This window comes from Notolabrus celidotus, chromosome 18, assembly GCF_009762535.1.
Source record: "Notolabrus celidotus isolate fNotCel1 chromosome 18, fNotCel1.pri, whole genome shotgun sequence".
NCBI lineage: Eukaryota > Metazoa > Chordata > Actinopteri > Labriformes > Labridae > Notolabrus > Notolabrus celidotus.
The window spans coordinates 29284144-29303124 of record NC_048289.1 but is presented as its reverse complement, the minus strand read 5'-3'; the positions used below and the strand labels follow the sequence as shown (position 1 = coordinate 29303124).

At 37.5% G+C, this 18981-nt stretch overlaps 2 protein-coding genes across 2 annotated transcripts; one reads left to right on the top strand and one right to left on the bottom strand.

Moving 5' to 3' along the window:
- Positions 1 to 1733: 1733 nt before the first annotated feature.
- cdk5rap3 (CDK5 regulatory subunit associated protein 3) lies at positions 1734 to 7899 on the bottom strand. The gene is made up of 14 exons (XM_034707954.1): positions 7738 to 7899; positions 7409 to 7454; positions 6915 to 7046; positions 6290 to 6390; positions 6124 to 6172; positions 5718 to 5896; positions 5497 to 5633; positions 5168 to 5312; positions 4925 to 5020; positions 3380 to 3461; positions 3216 to 3304; positions 2437 to 2642; positions 2130 to 2301; positions 1734 to 1863 (listed from the first exon to the last, which is right to left on the bottom strand). The coding sequence occupies exons 1-14, from the start codon at positions 7741 to 7743 to the stop codon at positions 1798 to 1800; spliced, it is 1506 nt and encodes a 501-aa protein (XP_034563845.1). The 5' UTR covers positions 7744 to 7899; the 3' UTR covers positions 1734 to 1797.
- Positions 7900 to 10255: 2356 nt separating this feature from the next.
- prr15lb (proline rich 15 like b) lies at positions 10256 to 18589 on the top strand. The gene is made up of 2 exons (XM_034708472.1): positions 10256 to 10359; positions 17647 to 18589. Exon 2 carries the CDS (start codon positions 17672 to 17674, stop codon positions 18008 to 18010), a length of 339 nt encoding a protein of 112 aa, XP_034564363.1. The 5' UTR covers positions 10256 to 10359; positions 17647 to 17671; the 3' UTR covers positions 18011 to 18589.
- Positions 18590 to 18981: the final 392 nt, after the last annotated feature.

The window sequence follows — 18981 nt, the reverse complement described above, 5'->3', positions numbered from 1 at the left end:
TGACTAAAAGCTACATAAGGACATATGACAGTTTTTGAGGAAGTGTCCATGGCCATAAAATACATGGAGCAAGACAATCAGGAAGCAGCAATGAGGAAATGTTAAAGAACACATGCAGGCACAACAGGACAACAGTTAACAGTGCTGTACAAATTTGCATCTGGCAGTGACTATCAATCATTAAACTAGCTGTATGCAATTCAAATGAGGCAACATATAATAATAAGACGTTATTTATTGTCTATTTTCTTCTGTTTGAATTAAAACTATTATTTTCTGTCTTTATTTTGAACTAATCTTAAATTGGAAGCCCTAGACAGACATGCATCCATACTTTTTAATTTTCTCCATTTTACAAGTAATTTCTGTTTGTTTATCTCTTTATCTGAGGTCTGAGGTCATCAGGTACTGGTCTGCTTTAATTCCCTAGAGTCAGAATGAAACATGGTGAAGCAGCGTTTAGTCATTATGCACCACATATCTGGAACACACTCCCTGAAAGCTGCAGGTCTGCTCCAACTCTCACCTCTTTTGAATCAAAGACTAAGACCTTTTTATTTGACACTGCCTTCCTATCTTAGATTTTTTTTTTTTTTAACTTATTTTAAATGCAAATTTTAATTTCATTTTTTAATATATTTCAAATTTTCCTTTTCTTTTCTGTTTTATTATATTTGCAATTTTAATTGTGTTCTCTTATGCCTGTCTGAATGTGTCCAATGCTTTTAATGTTTTAATGTAAAGCACATTGAGTTGCCCTTATGTGTGAAATGCGCTATACAAATAAAGTTGCCTTGCTTTGCCTATCTTGAGATAAAACCTCTGGTTTTCCAATGTCGAGTTAATGTCAGTAGTTTTTGCAGGATCTCAGTTTATTTTCTTCACTACTTCAGGATAGCAAGACTGTTTTTTCCAACTCATTGAATTTATTTATCCAATTAAAGGGGCAGTATGTAGTATTTACACGCTTTAAGCAGAGCAGGCATGGTAGTAATGGATTATAATGTCCCTAAATATGCTTAAATTAGTGTATAATCACCTGAGTATAACAATTGCTTTGTTTTTGTTAACTTAGGATGAGTGTTTTATATCTACATAAGGAGTGAGTCGCCTTCCATCTTTCTACAGTAGCACAGAATGGACAAACTAGTAACATACATGTCTTTGTATTTAGTTGGAAGACGGAGAAGAAGAGTGTGGTTGTTGTGCACAAAATAATTTGTATTCAGATGTTTTTCATGGTGAAAACTTGACAAATAGAGGATCATACTTATGCATCACAGCAGCTTCTTGTCCTTGAAGGCCACCGTCACCTCACCAACAGGAGGGGTGAGCAAGGGAGCGTTTCGATCCCATCTCTACACACTGTACCTTTAAACTAGTTAAGGTTGGCTATGTGCTTTTAGAACTCTGACACTAAGAGTTATGATCCAATGCCATATAGAATGTATGCATGCATGTCTGTCTGAGAAAATGTAAGTCTCTAATTTAGCGCTGCAATAATTTTATAACAGGAAAGCAATGCCTTAAGAGCCCTTTATCTTCTCTACCATTACAAGTTATTAGTATTGTTTCTCTTGATTTATCTTTTTAATAAAGAATAACAGAGCAACAGACATCTACTGTCACCCTTGTTATATACTGTAAACCTTCAGCTAGACCTGTGTACACAAACACAAACACACCTTTAACACACATTTCTAAATAAATATAAAAAAGCAAACATGACAGACTTTAAATTAAACACCACTTTTGTTTATTGTTGATCATGAAAATACTTTTACTCTGTTACGTTCTCTATATGTTCACTCCCATTAGGTTGACGGGTCTTTTGTGGTATTTCTTTGAAATGTCGACTTCAATCTGTAAAAGATAAATAACAACATGTTAGAATCAGTGGCAACAATATTTATCTCAAATGTGATATGAAATGGGTATCTGGTTTAATCTTTAACTGAATTATTCTCTGAATACACTTTGATGGATGTCGTTATCATCAGCGTCTCTGCCTCATGTCTTTACTTTATTATTAGGGGTAAGAAAAAGGACACACAATCTTCTCTTTCTGGTGAGCTGGAAAATTGTGTGTGCCCTGTTAATGTAATTAAATAGAAATAGTAATCCAATACCAGTTTCTGGAGTTCCCGGGTGCATCCTGCCAGCAGGTCAACACGAGGCTCTAGTCTGGACTGCTCCACCAGAGCCTCCTGCCTTTTCTCAACCATTGTGGCGCCTTTGAGGACCAGAATGTCTGCCTGCTTCAGCTTCTGTCTGAGCACCTCAGACACACGTTCAACATACCTAAAAAACAAAATAACTTTCATTTATTTTCCCCTAAATTGTTGCTTTAATCATGTCCAATTCAGCATATGAACAAACCTGTGAAAAATAACACCACTTATGGAGACTCAAATTAATATTGCAAGGAAGTTTTACCGTGGAGAGGCATGGATCATGAACAGGTGTTGCATTCGAAGAGAGGTGAGCCGGCCCAGGAGGTCCTGCACCTCTGACAGCATCCCCCTGACATGTTCACGGGTTTGGCCTTGGATGACAGAGGGGGCCAGCTGGAACTGGCTCATGGCTACCACGTCTCCCTCCTCTCCCATCTCAGTTATTCGCTGGGTCAGAAACACTTCCAGCTGCACAGACGGACAGAAAAAGTGTCTCTTGTTTGAGGTTATGTGTCAAATGATCAACATCATGAATCAAATACAGCAGTAGATTAAATATCACAGGTCAAAGTCACTCTCCGTCAAATGACAGGTTTGTCTATTTACCTTTAATCATCGTGGTGGATTGTCTTTATTATTTTGTTTTGCTATCACTCCTATAGTCTTTGTTGTTTTGGAGCAACTGGTTTTGAATTAGCACATTAAATATTCATGTTTTCACTACCAGAAAAAAGGCTTTCTTGAGGCTGCAATAACCACTTTTGACCACTTGGGGGCAGTGCAAACACGCTGGAAAATACTAGAAAATCAAAGTAATGCAGAAATTTAACTTTGTGAATTAATAGCACACAGTTTGCATGGAAATAAATGTCCACCATGATTGGAGTCTATAAATATGAAGAGGAAAATATCTTGGCTGGCATTTCACACACACCCTTTAAGGCCATGCTAAGAATGCTGATTGCATTACTCTAACACAAAGACAGAGCTGATGTCCAGTTTTAAAAGTGTAATGCGTCACTAGATGTCTGCAGCTGTTACCTCCATGAGCTCATCGATGAACAGGCTGCGTGACTGAGAGTTCTCCAGGATACTCAAAGCATCCTCTCCTCGTGCCACGCCGTCAGGACCTGCAGGGTGACACATACGTCTTCAGAGAAATGTAAACAGGTGTGTAGAAACATTCTGACCAAACTAATACTCACAGTCTGTGCCTGCATCCACTATTTCAATTTCTATGGGAGCTGCTTCACCATCGCCCCAGTCGATGCCATCAGCAGCAGCGTCCTGCAAGAGGAGACAGACAGACGTGTGTGTACTGAAGCAGTGGTTTTAAAGCACTTTGCATGCAATAATATTGTAACACAAAGTGCTGTAAAAATAATAATGGTAGTAATAAAATTGAATAAATTAAATATACATATAAAGAAGACATCCCCCAACCTGATCACAACCCACACTCCATATATAAGGTTAAGAACATGATATAATATATATTTATATATATATATGTATACACAAAATATTAAATAAAAAAAGAAGTTCCTGACGAACTGAGGAAACACTGTCATGATGTTTTAATGAGGGAACACTGGAGGAAAAATAAGATGTTAAAGCTCAAGACTGGAAATTAAACCCACCAAAATAAACTAAATTAATAAAATAAGAAACTAAAAGATTAAACCAGACATAAACTAAGATGCTTAACTCAAAGTAAATACAGCAGAGTAAAACAGAATAAATATTAAAATTCTGAGAGGTAATCTGTAAAAATTATGAAATGATAAAATCGAATTAATATCTAAATAAATAATGAAATAATCCATAATAAATTAAAATAAATACAAATAAAAAAATAACTGCATTTTGCATTGCTGTGGTTATTGTTGTTATTATAGTTATAATTATTGTTGTAATTATTATAATAATTAGAATTTTTATTGTTATTGTCATTCAGTTCTTGTTTGTTTGACTTTTAAACTTATTTTGTATTAATTTATTTTGATTTTCTTGTTATTATTTAAGGATCTTATTGTCTTATTGTTATTGTTTTATGACACTGTTAATTACAAGTATTCAACACAACTGTCAAATTATCTCAAAAAAGTTCCAGAATATTACAGAATAAATTATATTTATATGTCTATAATAATTTAAAATAAGACAGTGTATGATATTTTAAATTGACTAAAATTTGAACTAGACAATAAGTAAATAAAAGGTAAGATAGAATAAAACTCTGTTAAAAACCAGACTAAAAACGTTGGTCTTGAGTTTGCTTTTAAAAATGTTGATATTTGTTAACTCCTTCATCAACTCTACTTTTATTACCCTACATAAGTATCAATTAAGTGTCAGACTAATGAATGTTAATGTTCTGTAAGTATGTTTTTAAGTCAGACTTTTGCACTCCACATGGATGACCTCTTTATCACCAACTTTCTTTTGCAATCACCAAACAACTTCAACTTTTTGTTTACAAATCCAAAAGAGTAATGATGCTTTGCAGAATGTAAATGAAAACAGAATCTGATGATTTTCAATGTATGTTTTGTTGAAAATATTGCAAAGACAACATATCAAATCTTCAAATAACATTTTTTTTCATTGTTTTATGAAAAATATAAACTCTTTTAAAATGTGATGCCAGCAACACGTTTCAAAAAAGTTGCAACAGCACCAATACAAATAATCTAAAGTGAAAAAATAAGTAAACATGTATAAAATATGCATTTTTAAAGGTGTGTTACCTCAGAGCTCGGCTCCAGGCTGATGCCCCAGTCGATTCCCTCCTCAGCAACAACAACCTGAGTGTCTGCTCCTTTACCGAAATCCCCCCAGTCGATCTGAAGCAGGTTTTAAAGACAGAGACAAACTCAGCGGTAAGAATTGAGGGTGAACTGAAGTATAAGTGTGTTAGTTTAACTTTGTTCTTTTGACTACAGTACGACAGACTGTTGATTAACACATATTAAAGAAACAGTAAAACTCACTGCATCTTCTGTGATGGTCTCAGGAGGAGCTTCCTCCACAACCGCCCTCTCAACGACGTCAGGGACTTTCCCCGTCCTCCACTCGTAAAACGTCATGTTCCCTTTCTTCTGGACGAACGTGAGCATCGGGAGGACCGGTTCAGACCTACAAAACACAACATGTGCACTCAGGGATAGAACACTTCTGTCTCTTTTGTGCATAAGTCAATCCTATCAATAAAGATGGAGCTTAAATTCAGATCACAAGAACGCTGACAGGCTGAGAATCATGTTAGGTGTTTAAATTGTACCCTGAATAAAAGTACACAAAGCATTAACCGTTTACTCACCACTCACATACAAAGTTTGTGAAGGCGGTGTAAAGTTGGATTTGCTCCTCTAGCTTTGCTGCATCCTTCCCGACCTCGTCAAGAACCGCCGGTAAATCTTTGACCAGAGCCTGAAGCTCTCGAGGAACATTATCTCCCTATCAGAGAAAAGCAACAAGGTAAGGAAACTTAGTTCTGATCATTCTTCAGTCTGAGTGTCTGTGCTGTTATCTCACGCTTACTTTAATGCCGTACTGTTTGCAGGCAGTGTAGTAGCGTCCCCTCAGGTCTGTAGCCGAGCTCTGACACTCCACCTCCCGCCTGCTCAGCTCCTGCTGCAGCTGCTGAGCTTTAGCCAGCTGTTTCCTCACAGCCGGGCCTTCGTAGCTCACGTTACGACTCAGCAGGCTGGATAACTCCGCTGGGACGCAAAAAAACATTACATATTATACATGCAATCATAAAGTTTCTATAGCTGGGTGCTTCTTTTTCCTGTTACTCTTTGAGAACGGTGTAGAAATATCAAAACAATCCTCCATCTTTATAAAATATAGATGTCTACTGAGTCTTAAAGTGTGTACAGATGTTGTCAAGCTCTGTTAAAAACATTAAGATGCCTGTTTGTACTTGTTCCTTTATTACACTTACCCAAATAAACATTATCAGCTTCATACAGAGAGATGATCTCTTGCCAGTCCTGTGAAAACAAAATCAGAAAACACACTTCAAATCTTAAATTCAGGATGTTAAAGTAGTTTTGATGCAAACACCTCCCATCACTGAGTTTGAGACACTGATTAAAATCTCCTCTCACCTTCATCCTCTGAGATGAATATCTGCCAAAGATGTTCTTGGAGGAAGCTTCAGTTCCCCTCAGTATCTCCACTATCCTCAAGCAGTGAAAGTAGTGAATGTCTGCAACAAAATAATAAAAAAACAAATGTATTTAATTCACATTAAACAAAAATGTTGCTAAAAAGACAAACACATATTAATACATCAAGTGAAAGGATGTCTGGAGTAGATGTGTCCAAAACAGGGCTGAGAAAGATTTTTTTTGTGAGACAGTCTGAGTCACAGAGCAGACTTTTCCCTCTGAGTTGAATCCCTGATGATCTTTAAAACATCCACAAGTTCTAGTTTTCAATCTCCTGAATCCTCAAAAGCTCTTTTCTAGTTTGATAATAAAATATTGAGCCTGGGAAGGGCTTTAAAGTGTTATAGCAGTTTCCTTACCTGCAACTTTCTTTCTGAAATCAAACAAACATCAAAGCCTGAGATTATGAATCATCTAACTTTCTGTATGACACAAACTTCACAGAGTGAAAGTAAACAGATAAAATTAGCTAGGTGTTGTGTCTGTTTTTAGAAAATTAACCTCTATGACGTGAACACAAAGACCGAATGTAAGAGACAGTCTTGAACTTTCAGGGACCTACAGGAGCCGGAGAGAAGCTGCTTGATCTCCTCGTTCTCTGGCATGTCCTGGATGGCGCCGTTGATCTTCTCTCTGATGACTTTGACTTCATTTTGCCACTTCAGGTTACAGTGACGTCGGTCCACGAGCCAGTCTGTAGAAACACAACAACAATAGCAGAATTAATGATCATGATGATACACGTATGACTCTTATTGGACTGTCTTATAGTAAAGTGCAGGGAAATCAGAGGGGGACAGGGATGATGTTACATTGTGTACTTTTAAATGAGCACAAAAACTAACATCTGCATCATGTCACCCCATATCTATATATTTTAGTGACATCTTGATGGGTAATTTAACATTAATCTCTGTGCAGTTGTCATAATTTCCCTGATAAGATGCTGCAGCAGTGTCTTAATAAATCTGCAGGAGTTGCAACACACATGATTTGCACATGCACAAACAGATGGCACTAACACAGCCCGTTTAACTCACGTTTCCTTCTCCTTACCTAAAAGTTTGCTGGTCTGGATGTCGATAGGAAGACTTTGAATGTTCTGCAGAAGGGAGGAAACATTAATAACATCAGTATTTATCACTTTAACACTCTGTCAGCGCAATACAGTGTGCAGGAGAAACACAGGAAGCAATGCGAGGAAGCTTTCAAACATTATTTAAATAATGTAAACACAAATGACAGATTAAATAATCAGGAAACTGACATTAACTTTGTTTTAGGAATTATTTACTGTCTCAGTAAACTGGACTTTGGTTCTGTGACAGCTAGCATGCTAACATTAGCTCATTAAAGTGAACGCAGAGTGACGTCATTCCGCTTACCTCCATTTTTTGTTCCCTTTTTCAAATCGAGCAGCTTTAAAACTTCATCCCTTCATTTTTATTTAATATCAAAGGTTTTAAACACAGAATTACTTCCACCATCCGCACTGCACTGTTTATGACACGTTACAAGACGGAGAGCCAATCAGGTGAGGCGGTTTTAGAGTCGGTGGACGGATTGACCAATGAGGTTCCAGGATGCTGGTAGCAGCACCTGATTGGTGGATGGTCAGTCCTGATTTGGTGCAATGTTAGAGTCTACCGCTAGAGGGCGCTGTTGTTCCAAAACAGACTGTCCAGAGCTGTGAATGGTTTACTGTGAAGGGTCATATTTTGAGTCCTTTATTTAAAGCAAAGAGTTATTAACAGCAAAACAACAGAACATTGATGCATTTTATTTAGATTTTTTAGACTTAAAATGTTGAGACTATCAAGACTAATGTACAGAAGCCCTAAACAGCAATACATTTTGTAAAAAGGAGTTATTTGTTTATGTGTTTATTTTTGCATTTAGTTGTTTATTTAGTTTACAAACAATAAGTAGTATCTGTTTTTTTTTTTTTTTTTTTTTTTAACTTTTCTTTTTTATAATTGATTTAAGTTAGATATTGGGGAATTATATTTAGGTAAGTCATTGGTTTAGTATATTTAGATTTTTTTGTATATTTATCCAATCCAATCCACTTTATTTATATAGCACCTAAAAAACAATCACGTTTAGCAAAGTGCAGCACAGTGAGGTGAAATAAGTTAATACACACAGAACATAAAATGCTCTCAGAAAATAAAATAAAATGAAATAAAATAAAAGGATTATAATAAAACACTTAATCAAAAACCAAATAATACAAACAAAATAAAATAAAAACACTGTAAGAGCAAATAAAAAGAAAATAAAAGAACAAACAGAGAACACACAACTCTCATGCTGGGTTTAAAGCCAAGGAGTAAAAATATAATATGTAATATGTAATATGTAAAATATGTTTTAAGGTGGGATTTAAAAGTGGTTAATGTTGGGGACAATCTACCATGGGGGATTTGTTTTGTTTGTTTGGTTACACTTAAAAGGAGTTTATGACCTATACTGCAGCCAGCCAGCAGGGGGAGCTCTAAAAGTTTTGACTACACAGTCCGTGAACACCTGTGGCGTCTTTTTTTTAAATGATCGTTTCACAAAGGCACATTTCTGTTCTTTTATTGTGAAATATATGAGCTCTTTTTAGAGTGATGTAGTGGAGTGAAAGGTTGAATATTTGACTCTGGTATGCAGCAGTGAAGAGGTGTGAAATGGTGTAACATAGGAGAATTTGAAGACAAGAACAGTGATTAATCCACAAATTTCTATGAGGCACATTATTTGATTCAATTCAAATTTCCAACCTTTCATCTTTCCATCAAACTGAATTATTCCTGATGTCTTGAGCATCAGTTCATGTCAGCAACTGGTCATATTTGGAACCATTGGTGACTTTTAGACATCAAGGAGCGCCTGTGAAGTGTTTGTATCTGGTTTTAAAATAGACTGAAACTTATACAGATGCCTCTTTATAAGCTACAAAGGCAAACCAGACCATCAGCATAAATAAGGGATATTTTTATAAAGTTATTTGTGATTCCTGAAACTGCGGCTGTGGTGTAGGTGAAGCAGGAATTGATGGAGAAATAGCTTAGTTTGCATTTTCCACAGCAACAAGTCTCAATGGGTGATACTTTTGGTTGTAAAACAAAGAACACATGAACAAGACAGGATCAGTAAAGAGATGAGAGGTGCAGCTTTGTCCACAGGGGGCGCCAGAATCAACACAAACAGGAAGTTCCTCACAGGAGCTTTAAAATAAAGTTTTAAGGAATTATTGATGAGGCTGATTTTTGTCTTTTTGATGGGTTCAGTGGATGGATCAGATCATAACATCAAACTTTAGTGTCGCGTGAGGTAAACAATGAGTGTTAATCTCTGCGTGCACAGCCTCAGCAGGTCCTCTGAAGTGCCCTAATTTCAGGTCATTTGAATGTGAACCAAACTTGCAAAGTAAGCTTCCATTCACTGTCTGCACTTTTACGTAACTCATGCAAAACATGAAGGGCGCTCACCTTTCCAGATAAACTCTTCCTCTCCGTCTCTCTCTCTCTCTCTCTCTCTCTCTCTCTGGCTCAAAACAATCACTCAGAGTTGTTTATCAGGAGAGAGAAACACAAAGATGACTTTATTCTGCGTCCAAATTCCACATTAAAACAAGTCTGGCTCTTAAAGACGGGCTGATAAAAGGGGATTTATTTGCAGTTTCAGGTTCACATTAACTCTGAGGTCAGTAATCTCGATGTAGACGGGGCCTCACTAAATCACATGGTTGCAACATTAACTCACTCATACACAGAGCAGGGCAGGCTGTAGGTGTGTGTGTGTGTGTGCGTGCGTGTGTGTGTGTGTTTGAGGAGGGTGTGTGTTATAGAGAGCACAGGGGACAAGGTTAGGGAGAGAGAGGGAGATGCTGCACCTGTTCACGCTCACCTGAGAAGAATCTACAAGGAGAGAAAGAAACAGAGAAGGATTCTTCAGCATGGTGGGACAGCTTCACATCTGAGAGACTCTCCTTCATCCTCCTCCTCCTCATCAACACGGTAAGAAAATTAAACTTAGAGACACTGTGAGTTTCTAAGACGACTGCTCTTGTTGTTTTTTACGCTTGACAACAGAATTCACCTCAGCCTCAGGGAACATTCAGCTAAAGCAACAGGTTCTGTTTGTTGACATGTTATGTAATATATTGACTTTAGTGGGAAAATACAACAAACAGAAGCAAAGACAGCAACGAATGACGACACTTTGGACTTATTTGTATTATTTTTCCAGCTTTTTTCACTGCTTTGCAACCGAAAGCAACAAAAAGATGATTCAAAGGAAGCAAATTGGCTTTATAAGTCACAGAAATGTGTTGTTTTAAAGTAAAAATACAGAAAATTGGACGATTCAAGGACCTAAAATATGAGAATTAGTTTCTATTAATCTCATTACATGACTGTGAGTTAAATATGTTCATTTTGTGGTGTTATTTTGGGCTACAGGACAATTTAAAGATTGTTTTTATCCTGATTTTTACTTGGAAAAGTTGTTAAAATACCAAAAACATGAAGCCAGAAATTTTACAGACAAACTTTTAATTCCTGAAGTTCATAAAAGAGAAAATAAGATGCATCTTGTACAAGTGTTTGTGACATAATGAGCTGTTTTAAGTGTTTTTATTGACGTTTCTTGACACAGAATAATAAACCATCGTTCATTCAAGCCATAGAAGAGATAAAGTCATGATTCAAGTCCTTTTCTGTTAAAAAATTCAGCTTTCTGAGACTTTTATGTCCACAAACAATCCATAAAAATACGAGTACACACTTGAAATGTTTGAATTAAGCTTGATTAAAAACTGAAGGGCGAAACTCCCTCTGAACTCGTTCATCTCTGCCGTCACGGGTCATCAGTGAAGCTGGCACACAGTAGGAAACCTGAGCCTCTAAAGAACCTTCAGCTCTCTCTCTGAGGACGGCTCAGAGTTTGCGGCCCTCCGAGTCCGTCTCCACTCAAAGTCTCTGCAGCTGGTTAGTGGTTAGTGATTTCCCCCAAAGTGTCCACGGTGTTCCCTTCCTGCTGTGATCTCTGAGGCTCGCCCTCACCGAACAGTATGGTAACTTATTAAAGAGCGAGCTATGGAGGGCCTCCTTTGTGTCAACAGAGCCTTTTTGTCTCAAAGGTCACATCCAAGTCAAACACGGAGGACTGAGGGAAATATGTGAGCATGTCGTACCTCTACCAAGTTACTGAACAAGGTGTGAAAGTGCTGCTCGGGATCTGTTCTGCAGAAACCGTGAGAAGAAGAGTCAACAGTGTAAGGGAAACGCTCTGTCAACACCGGAACAGAGGAACCTGTCCACCTGTGACACCACATGAAACAGAGTTGTTCAAAAGTAATCTGATCGGATTAAAGCTAGAGGAATGGGTCAAATATTGAAATCCGGTTGATCTCAAGTAAAATAAATGGTTAAATATTGGAAGATGCTGAAGTAAGCTTCTGATTGGGCTGTAAAGTGGAAAGTTAAGTGAATCCTTGTCACTTCATTTGCATAATCTTCCCCGGACTTCAGCCCACGGTCGAAACGCAGAAAACAATGGGGGCTACAGGAAACATTTAGTTTCTGGAAGAGTTATTCTGGGTGCATAAAGTCCCCTGGTTGGAAAGCACCTTCAGCTTGCAGTGCACTCTGATTCTACATCTCCTGCACATCTCACTGCTCTGAAAGCGAGTTAGACATTCTAGATAAACCTGCACGGTACCTAAAATACACTTTCAACTTAATCTTTATGTAAAATTTCCAAAAAAGGGAGTATAAAAGTGTGACTTTAAAAGTCTGAAGCTTCTCTGAGATACTGTAGTCCTAATCTGACATGTCCAAGTATCATGGTTTTGCATCAGGATCCTGACTGATGAGGTCTAGAGGGGAAAAATACACAGTGAACTCTCCTTTTTTTGTTTCTTCACAAACATAATATCAATAATAGATTTTGCAAAGTTAAAAGTGAATTTTGGACATCTTTAAAGCTTATCTATCATGAATGATACGCTTCTGAATCTCTAAATATCAAACGGCAACCTGCGGTCTTAAAATATGAAGCCTATGAGGAAGTTCTAAAAACTGCAGTTCATCGAGCGTCCACTTGAGGCTGGCAGTGGGAACCCAGGAAACCACATACACACCCATTCAAAGAAGACGATCTCTACAGCAGAAATAAACATGTTTACAGCCTGGTTGAAAAAACGGCTTAGGTCTTGGCTTAGTTTTGAAGATTTCAAACTTACAAGTTTTGCCCAAATAAGGACATGGCTCACTTGATTGACAGGGGGCCACCCTGTAGCTGTTAGCGAAAAGGCTAAAGGCTCGCCTCTTTACCTCACACAAGCTTGGACGAAGTTAGGTTGAGTTCAGCATTTCCAATATGGCACCCACCGATGATCGGCTTCAAAACAGGGCTTCAGGAACAGATGGGTGACGTCACGGATACTACGTCCATTTATTACACAGTCTGTGGTAAATATACAGATGAGGCCTCTGGTGGCCAACACCAGAGGCAGATGGAGAGAGGCCTGATAGAAACAACCTGTAGACCTCGGTTTGTTTGTAAAATAAAAAATGGAGAGGGAAATCCAACAGTGGTCTAGAATTTAGACCACTGTTAATCTTTAAAAATAAGACCAATCAAGGCACTCGTGCCCTGAGTAACACATCTGGATAAGCTCATCTTTTTAAGTCTGAATCTGACAAAAGTTGATCTGATCCAGTTTACCTTTAAAAACCAGAACAGAAGAAAACTGGATAACCTGATCTTGAATTAAACCTTGTTGAAGAACTGGGCCCTGTGTGTCCAGACAACCAGGTCGGAGAAGATGTATTCAAGCAACACCAGACCAAGCAGTAACACTAGAGACTATTCAGACCAATACAGCAGAAGGACTCTCATTTAAAAAAATGCAGCTCTGATTTGATGTTTATTTTCCATCCTTGAATCTAAAATCTGTTCACTCTCCTCCTGAACCTTTGCACCTCTTGTTTCGTGCCAGCGTGCAAACATCACAAGCCTCATTCAGATAAGAGTGAGATGAGTGTTCCTGCAGAGGGCCGGGACTCTATTTGCATAGGTGCGACACGATAAAGTGACCACACCAAGGGAGGATTTCTTTGTTCCCTGTCAGCTCTCATAAAACAGAGATTGCAATGTTTGATATCTTCAGAAGATTTGGTTCATAAGATAAGATGTTATTCAAATATCACCCGGGTTTCATCTGTGTACAGTTTGCTACAGGCATTGAAGCATACAAGAATAGTTTCTGTGGTTCTCAAACATTTTAACCTGGTAAAATAAAGGTCTAAAAAAAACAGTTTAAAACAATAAGAAGCAAATTTAAAGAATAGAGAATAACAGCAACCTTCATTTGTAGAGCTTTTTTAAAAGTGAGGATTCAAGAGTCAAGATTAATGTTCAAACAACTTCCTCTATCCATGACGCACAATTCGGTTTTACTGCCTACCAACAAAAACATAAACAAACAACAAAACCAAACAAAGTATAATCAAATAAAATAAGGAAAAGAAAAAAAGAACGAAAAAGTAAAATAAAACAAAACAATTAAAAAGAAACACACTACACTAATATAAACAAAAAGAAGATAAAACAAAACAATTAAAAACAAAATAAAATAAATTAAACAAAGATACAAAAAATAAAACAAAAATAAATGATGAAAAAGAAAAAGAAAATAAATTAAAACAAAATGAAAATAAACGAAACTAAAGGAAAATCAAGAAAATAAATAAATAAATAAATAAATAAAATATAAATAAAATGGACTAAAGAAAAATAAATAAATAGATAAATGAAGTCAAATATAACAAATAAAACAGCAGAACAGCACCATGCACATGTTGGTGAAAGCTTCCCTGTGAGGACAGCATTTCAACAAGGTTTAAAAATAATAATAAAAGCACAGCTCCAGTTAATACATCAATGAAAAAAAACCACATCACAATATATGTAAGTTTAAAAGAGAACTTCAGAGCTTAACAGAGACAGCAGAATAAAAAAGTAGGTCACAAAACCACACGCAACGGTGAAGATTAAGGTAAAACAAACATTTAAAGCTCCTGTGAGGAGTTTTAAGCTGGTCATGTAAAAGACTGAAACTAACACTGAAGGATCTTTTTGACCTACATAAGCAAACTAAACCATCAGCAGATAGGCAAAGAGATAAGAGGTACTGTTTTGTCCACCAGGGGGCTCCAAAATGAGCACAAACTGAAAGTTCCTTATAGTAGCTTTAAAAAATGTTTATGTATGTATGTTAGACAGACATCTGCTGAGACCGTGTTGGAGAGACGGATAGAGGGAGATGAAGAGAGAGAGAGATGATAGTGGAGAGACGGATAGTAGTAGATGTTGCAGCTGGAGTTTGGCACGTCCACAGCAGCAGAGATCCAGAGGAACCTACGAGACAAGGGAGCTCAGGGACTCCAGAAAGGTCTGTGGTTAGTAACTTTAATGGGACAAGAAGAGTTAAAGTAAGAGACAGGCAGAGAGAGGCAGTCTAAGCCTATAGTAGCATGACTAAGAGCTGGTCCAAGCAGGATCCAGCTCTAACTATAAGCTTTATCAAAAAGGAAAGTTTGAAGCCTACTCTTAAAAGTAGAGAGGGTGTCTGCCTGGTAGATGATTCCAAAGGAGAGGTGCCTGATTACTAAAGGCTCCACCTCCCATTTAGTTTTAGAGACTTTAGGTACATCAAGTCTGATCTCATCTTAATGCAACATGAGCAGAGCACTTTGCAGCATTTAGCATTTTACAGTGGCAAGGACAAACTTCCTTTAACAGGCAGAAACCTCCAGAAGGACCAGATTCATGCATTTGTACGTACTCAGTCATAAACTCCTCACAGGAGCTTTAACCACCTCACTCCTTCATCAGTTCTTAAACTTGCTGCTCCTGAAATCTTGACCTAAAAAGAAGTTGTGTGACAACGTTAAAAGATAATGCTCTTAACTTAGTGACATCCTACTTTTTTCAGGCGCCTCGGAGCAAACATGTAAAGTCATTGAGGACAAGCGAGCGGTTGAAAGCTCTGGAAAAAGTAAACATGTGGAGTTAAGATCCCTTTATTCAACGCTCAAAGCAGGTTTCTGTGTATCACAAGTATCACCAGGCTGGTTTTGTGCGTGATGTTTTGTGAAGTATGTCATAAAGAGAGAACACAAAGGCTCCTGCATCAAAGAGTCCATGTATTCAATTATTGAGGAAGTTATTTTGGCATTATGCTGCGTTGCTAGGAGAGCAGAGATAACAATAAGTGACTCAGGGTGATAACTCTGAGACCGTAAACCTGAATCACTGCCTGTGAAAACATAAACACATAACATGGATCCTTTTTTATGAGGACAGAAGAGTTGAATCCTCTCCACGGCTGTGTAAGGTCTTACTTTTTCATCAGTTGAAAGCTTTTTAACTTCATATCAGATCACATGACAGGACGGGGGAAACTGATCAGGTGTTCATTAATTTATCAGCAGGGAGCAGAGTGTCAGGTTTCACCCTCCATCAGGTTACAGATCCGGATCACAGAGATGAAAGAGAGCAGGCATAGGGAGTCAAATACATGTGAACTGTGCCGGAGATGACAGTATCACAACAACCTGCTGATCAATAATAACACTCTATGTACGACATCAGCTCAACAAAGACTATCAGCAAAATTAATCAGCAACACTTTACAGATTCTATTGTTTTTACAATTAAGTTTCACCTTTAATGAAGCACTTTACTTACCACAATTACAGGTAGAAAGTGATACTACAACTTTTTTTAATTCTTACATTTAAAAAAAAAAACCCCAGACCATTCTCTCTGAGCTAAGATGTTCTATTTTTAAACTTTAAAATAAAGTTTAAAATCTGTCAGATCTGAACACAGCCATTTATATTTTCTTGTGTCAAATTAAAGCTCCTGTAAGTGTTTATTAAACAAAAATATCACATCACAGAAAAATTTACCATTCAATTCTTTTTTCAAAATTAAATCTGACAAATTATTTTAAATAGTTGAAAACATATTTTTTCATGAAAATTTGTGTCTGTTGGTAAGTTTGATGTATCGCATACTAATTTAACATATATATATTTTTCTAATTTTATCTTTTACTTATTTTTTATTTTTTATATGATAAAAAAAATGTTTTTTAGAATAACTTTTCTAGTGGCTTACACTGTTAAAAAAAAGGTAAAATACACTACAAACAACATTTTTTTCGTTTTATTACATGAAACCAACTCATTATAAATTAATAGCTATTTTTTGTGAACCCACAAAGATTTCATCCCTGCCTATGTTGAATTTGCAGAAAAAAATGATAAAAAAAAAACTATAAAAAGGAAAAAAAACACTATATTACAGTTCATTTTTTGGAATACTTAAATTTAGAAATTCTGAACTATTCTCCCCAAGCTATTATGTCCTATTTTTTTTTTTAAATGGATGATGTTTAATAAAGTTTTAGATCTGGCACATCTGAACACGGCCATTGATTTTTTCTTGTCGTCAAATTAAAGCTCCTGTAAGGAACTTTAAGTTTGTTTCGACTCTGGCGACCCCTTGTGGTCAGAGTGATACCTCTTAGTTCTGCTGATGTCGCCCTGTACATATATTAAAGTATCTCTTAACACAAACATCACATCACTGCTTTCTTTTAATAGACGAACGTGTTTATCTTCGAGAATCTTTTATCATATAAAGAAGTTTTTTCTGCAGCATTCTGACACCTACCCCCCCTGCAGCGGTCTCAGGCATTAGGAACAACATAATTAAAATAATCAATCTTATACTCAGCAGTCCTTTTTGCCTCAGTACGGCACATAGACGAGTCACTATTAATTTCCAATTGTTTCATAGTCAGTGAAACTCCTCACTGGAGCTTTAAATTCTGGTAGAAAAATATCAAATCTCTTTCCTGTATGTGAGAATTTTCCTCTTATTTACTGGAAACATTACATCATACAGTATTTATATCTGTATCAGCCTTAAAAACACAACATGAGTTGGCTATGTGTTTTTGGAGAGTATAATTCTTCCTCAGGTTGTTAAAGCTCCAGTGAGTAACTTTCATTTTGTCGAGTTTGGCGCCCCCTGTGGACAAACTTATACCTCTGCTTCCTTTGCTCATCTTGTTTCAAAAATCTCATCCTGGCTTTAAAAACTACAACAAAGAAACCAAAAATCTTGGGCCAAGAATGAACCCACATAAGCCACTGCTGTTTGATGTGTATTTCACAGAGTGCCAGCATCTCCACAGTCCTCACTGTGCTCTCTGTCCCCCTCAGGTCCGTCTTCGTCTCTGTTGCTGCCATGGCTGACCCCAGCTGGTGGAAGCTGACCTTCTCCCGCAAGAAAAAGTCTGAAGCAAAGGTTCTGTACGAGATCCCGGCTGAATACGGCAGCAACACGGGAAACAAAGAGCACCCGAGCAACAACAACCCCCCTGTGGATCACGTGGACAGCCAGTTCAACGCCAGACTGGAGAAGATCGTGGATAAATCTGCCACCAAGGGCCGACACGTCAAAGTCTCCCACTCTGGACGCTTCAAGGAGAAGAAGAAGGTCCGAGCCACGCTGTCCGAGAACCCACACCTGTTCTCCGAGCACAACCTCAGCGACGAGAACCATAAAAACAAGACTGAGAAATAACACACAGGCCGGGGAAATGCACATACTTGATCATAAATGTGTCATGTGTCACTTTTAAAAGCTTCAGAATCATGTGGCACTACATGTGCAACCTGCAAGCTGGATAAACACTTGTCACCTGGCACCACACCCAGGTCGATACTGTTACCAGTGCATGGACTCACACCCTCACCAACAACTGGTATCAGCAGAAAACCATTAAACAAAATACTGCAGATATTCCTCCTGCAGTTTATTCCTGTCTTCTCTGTATTTGTGCTCAAACTGCTGTTATTTATCTCCAAATATGATCCATAACATGACCAAACAACTTCTGACACTCGTGCAAATATCATCAAAATGAATCGTAGGGCTCTTGTAAATTAGTTGTACTATTGTGGATGTAGATTTTTTAAATTAAAGTTTCTTTTTTATGTCTAAACAATCAAAAAAGAAGAGAATTAAATATGGTGCAACCAAACCCCCGTCGATTTTTATGCATTTTTACGACCAAAGCAAACAAAGACTTGATTTTTATGTGTTTGAAATATCATGCAGACTCTAAAGTCACTAAATATTAAACGTGTTTGTAAAATCTTTTTCTGGAATTCTGAATAAAATATTTGTTTGTAATAAACGTGACGAGATGTGTATGTGTGTGTGTGTGATGTATGCAGACAGGTGTGCTGTCTGTATTGCAGGTATGTCCATTATTTGAGCACACATTGATGAGTGGAGTGACCGGCCCTGTTAGTTTTGGTCTCGGGTTACCTGGACAGAGTTTGTGTTTTTCACCTGAGCCTGTGTGTGCAGCTTTTTGTTGACATGGAGACAGAAAGCAGACACTGACACCTGATACAGGTGAGTGCTTGTACATTTTGTAATAATGCATTACATCAGAGAGAGGGACGGCAGGTCAGACATTCAGGGACAGACCGGCTCGTGGTGGAGAAGTGTTCAGGGTGTAACTCTTAAAGTGCAGACAGTCAGTC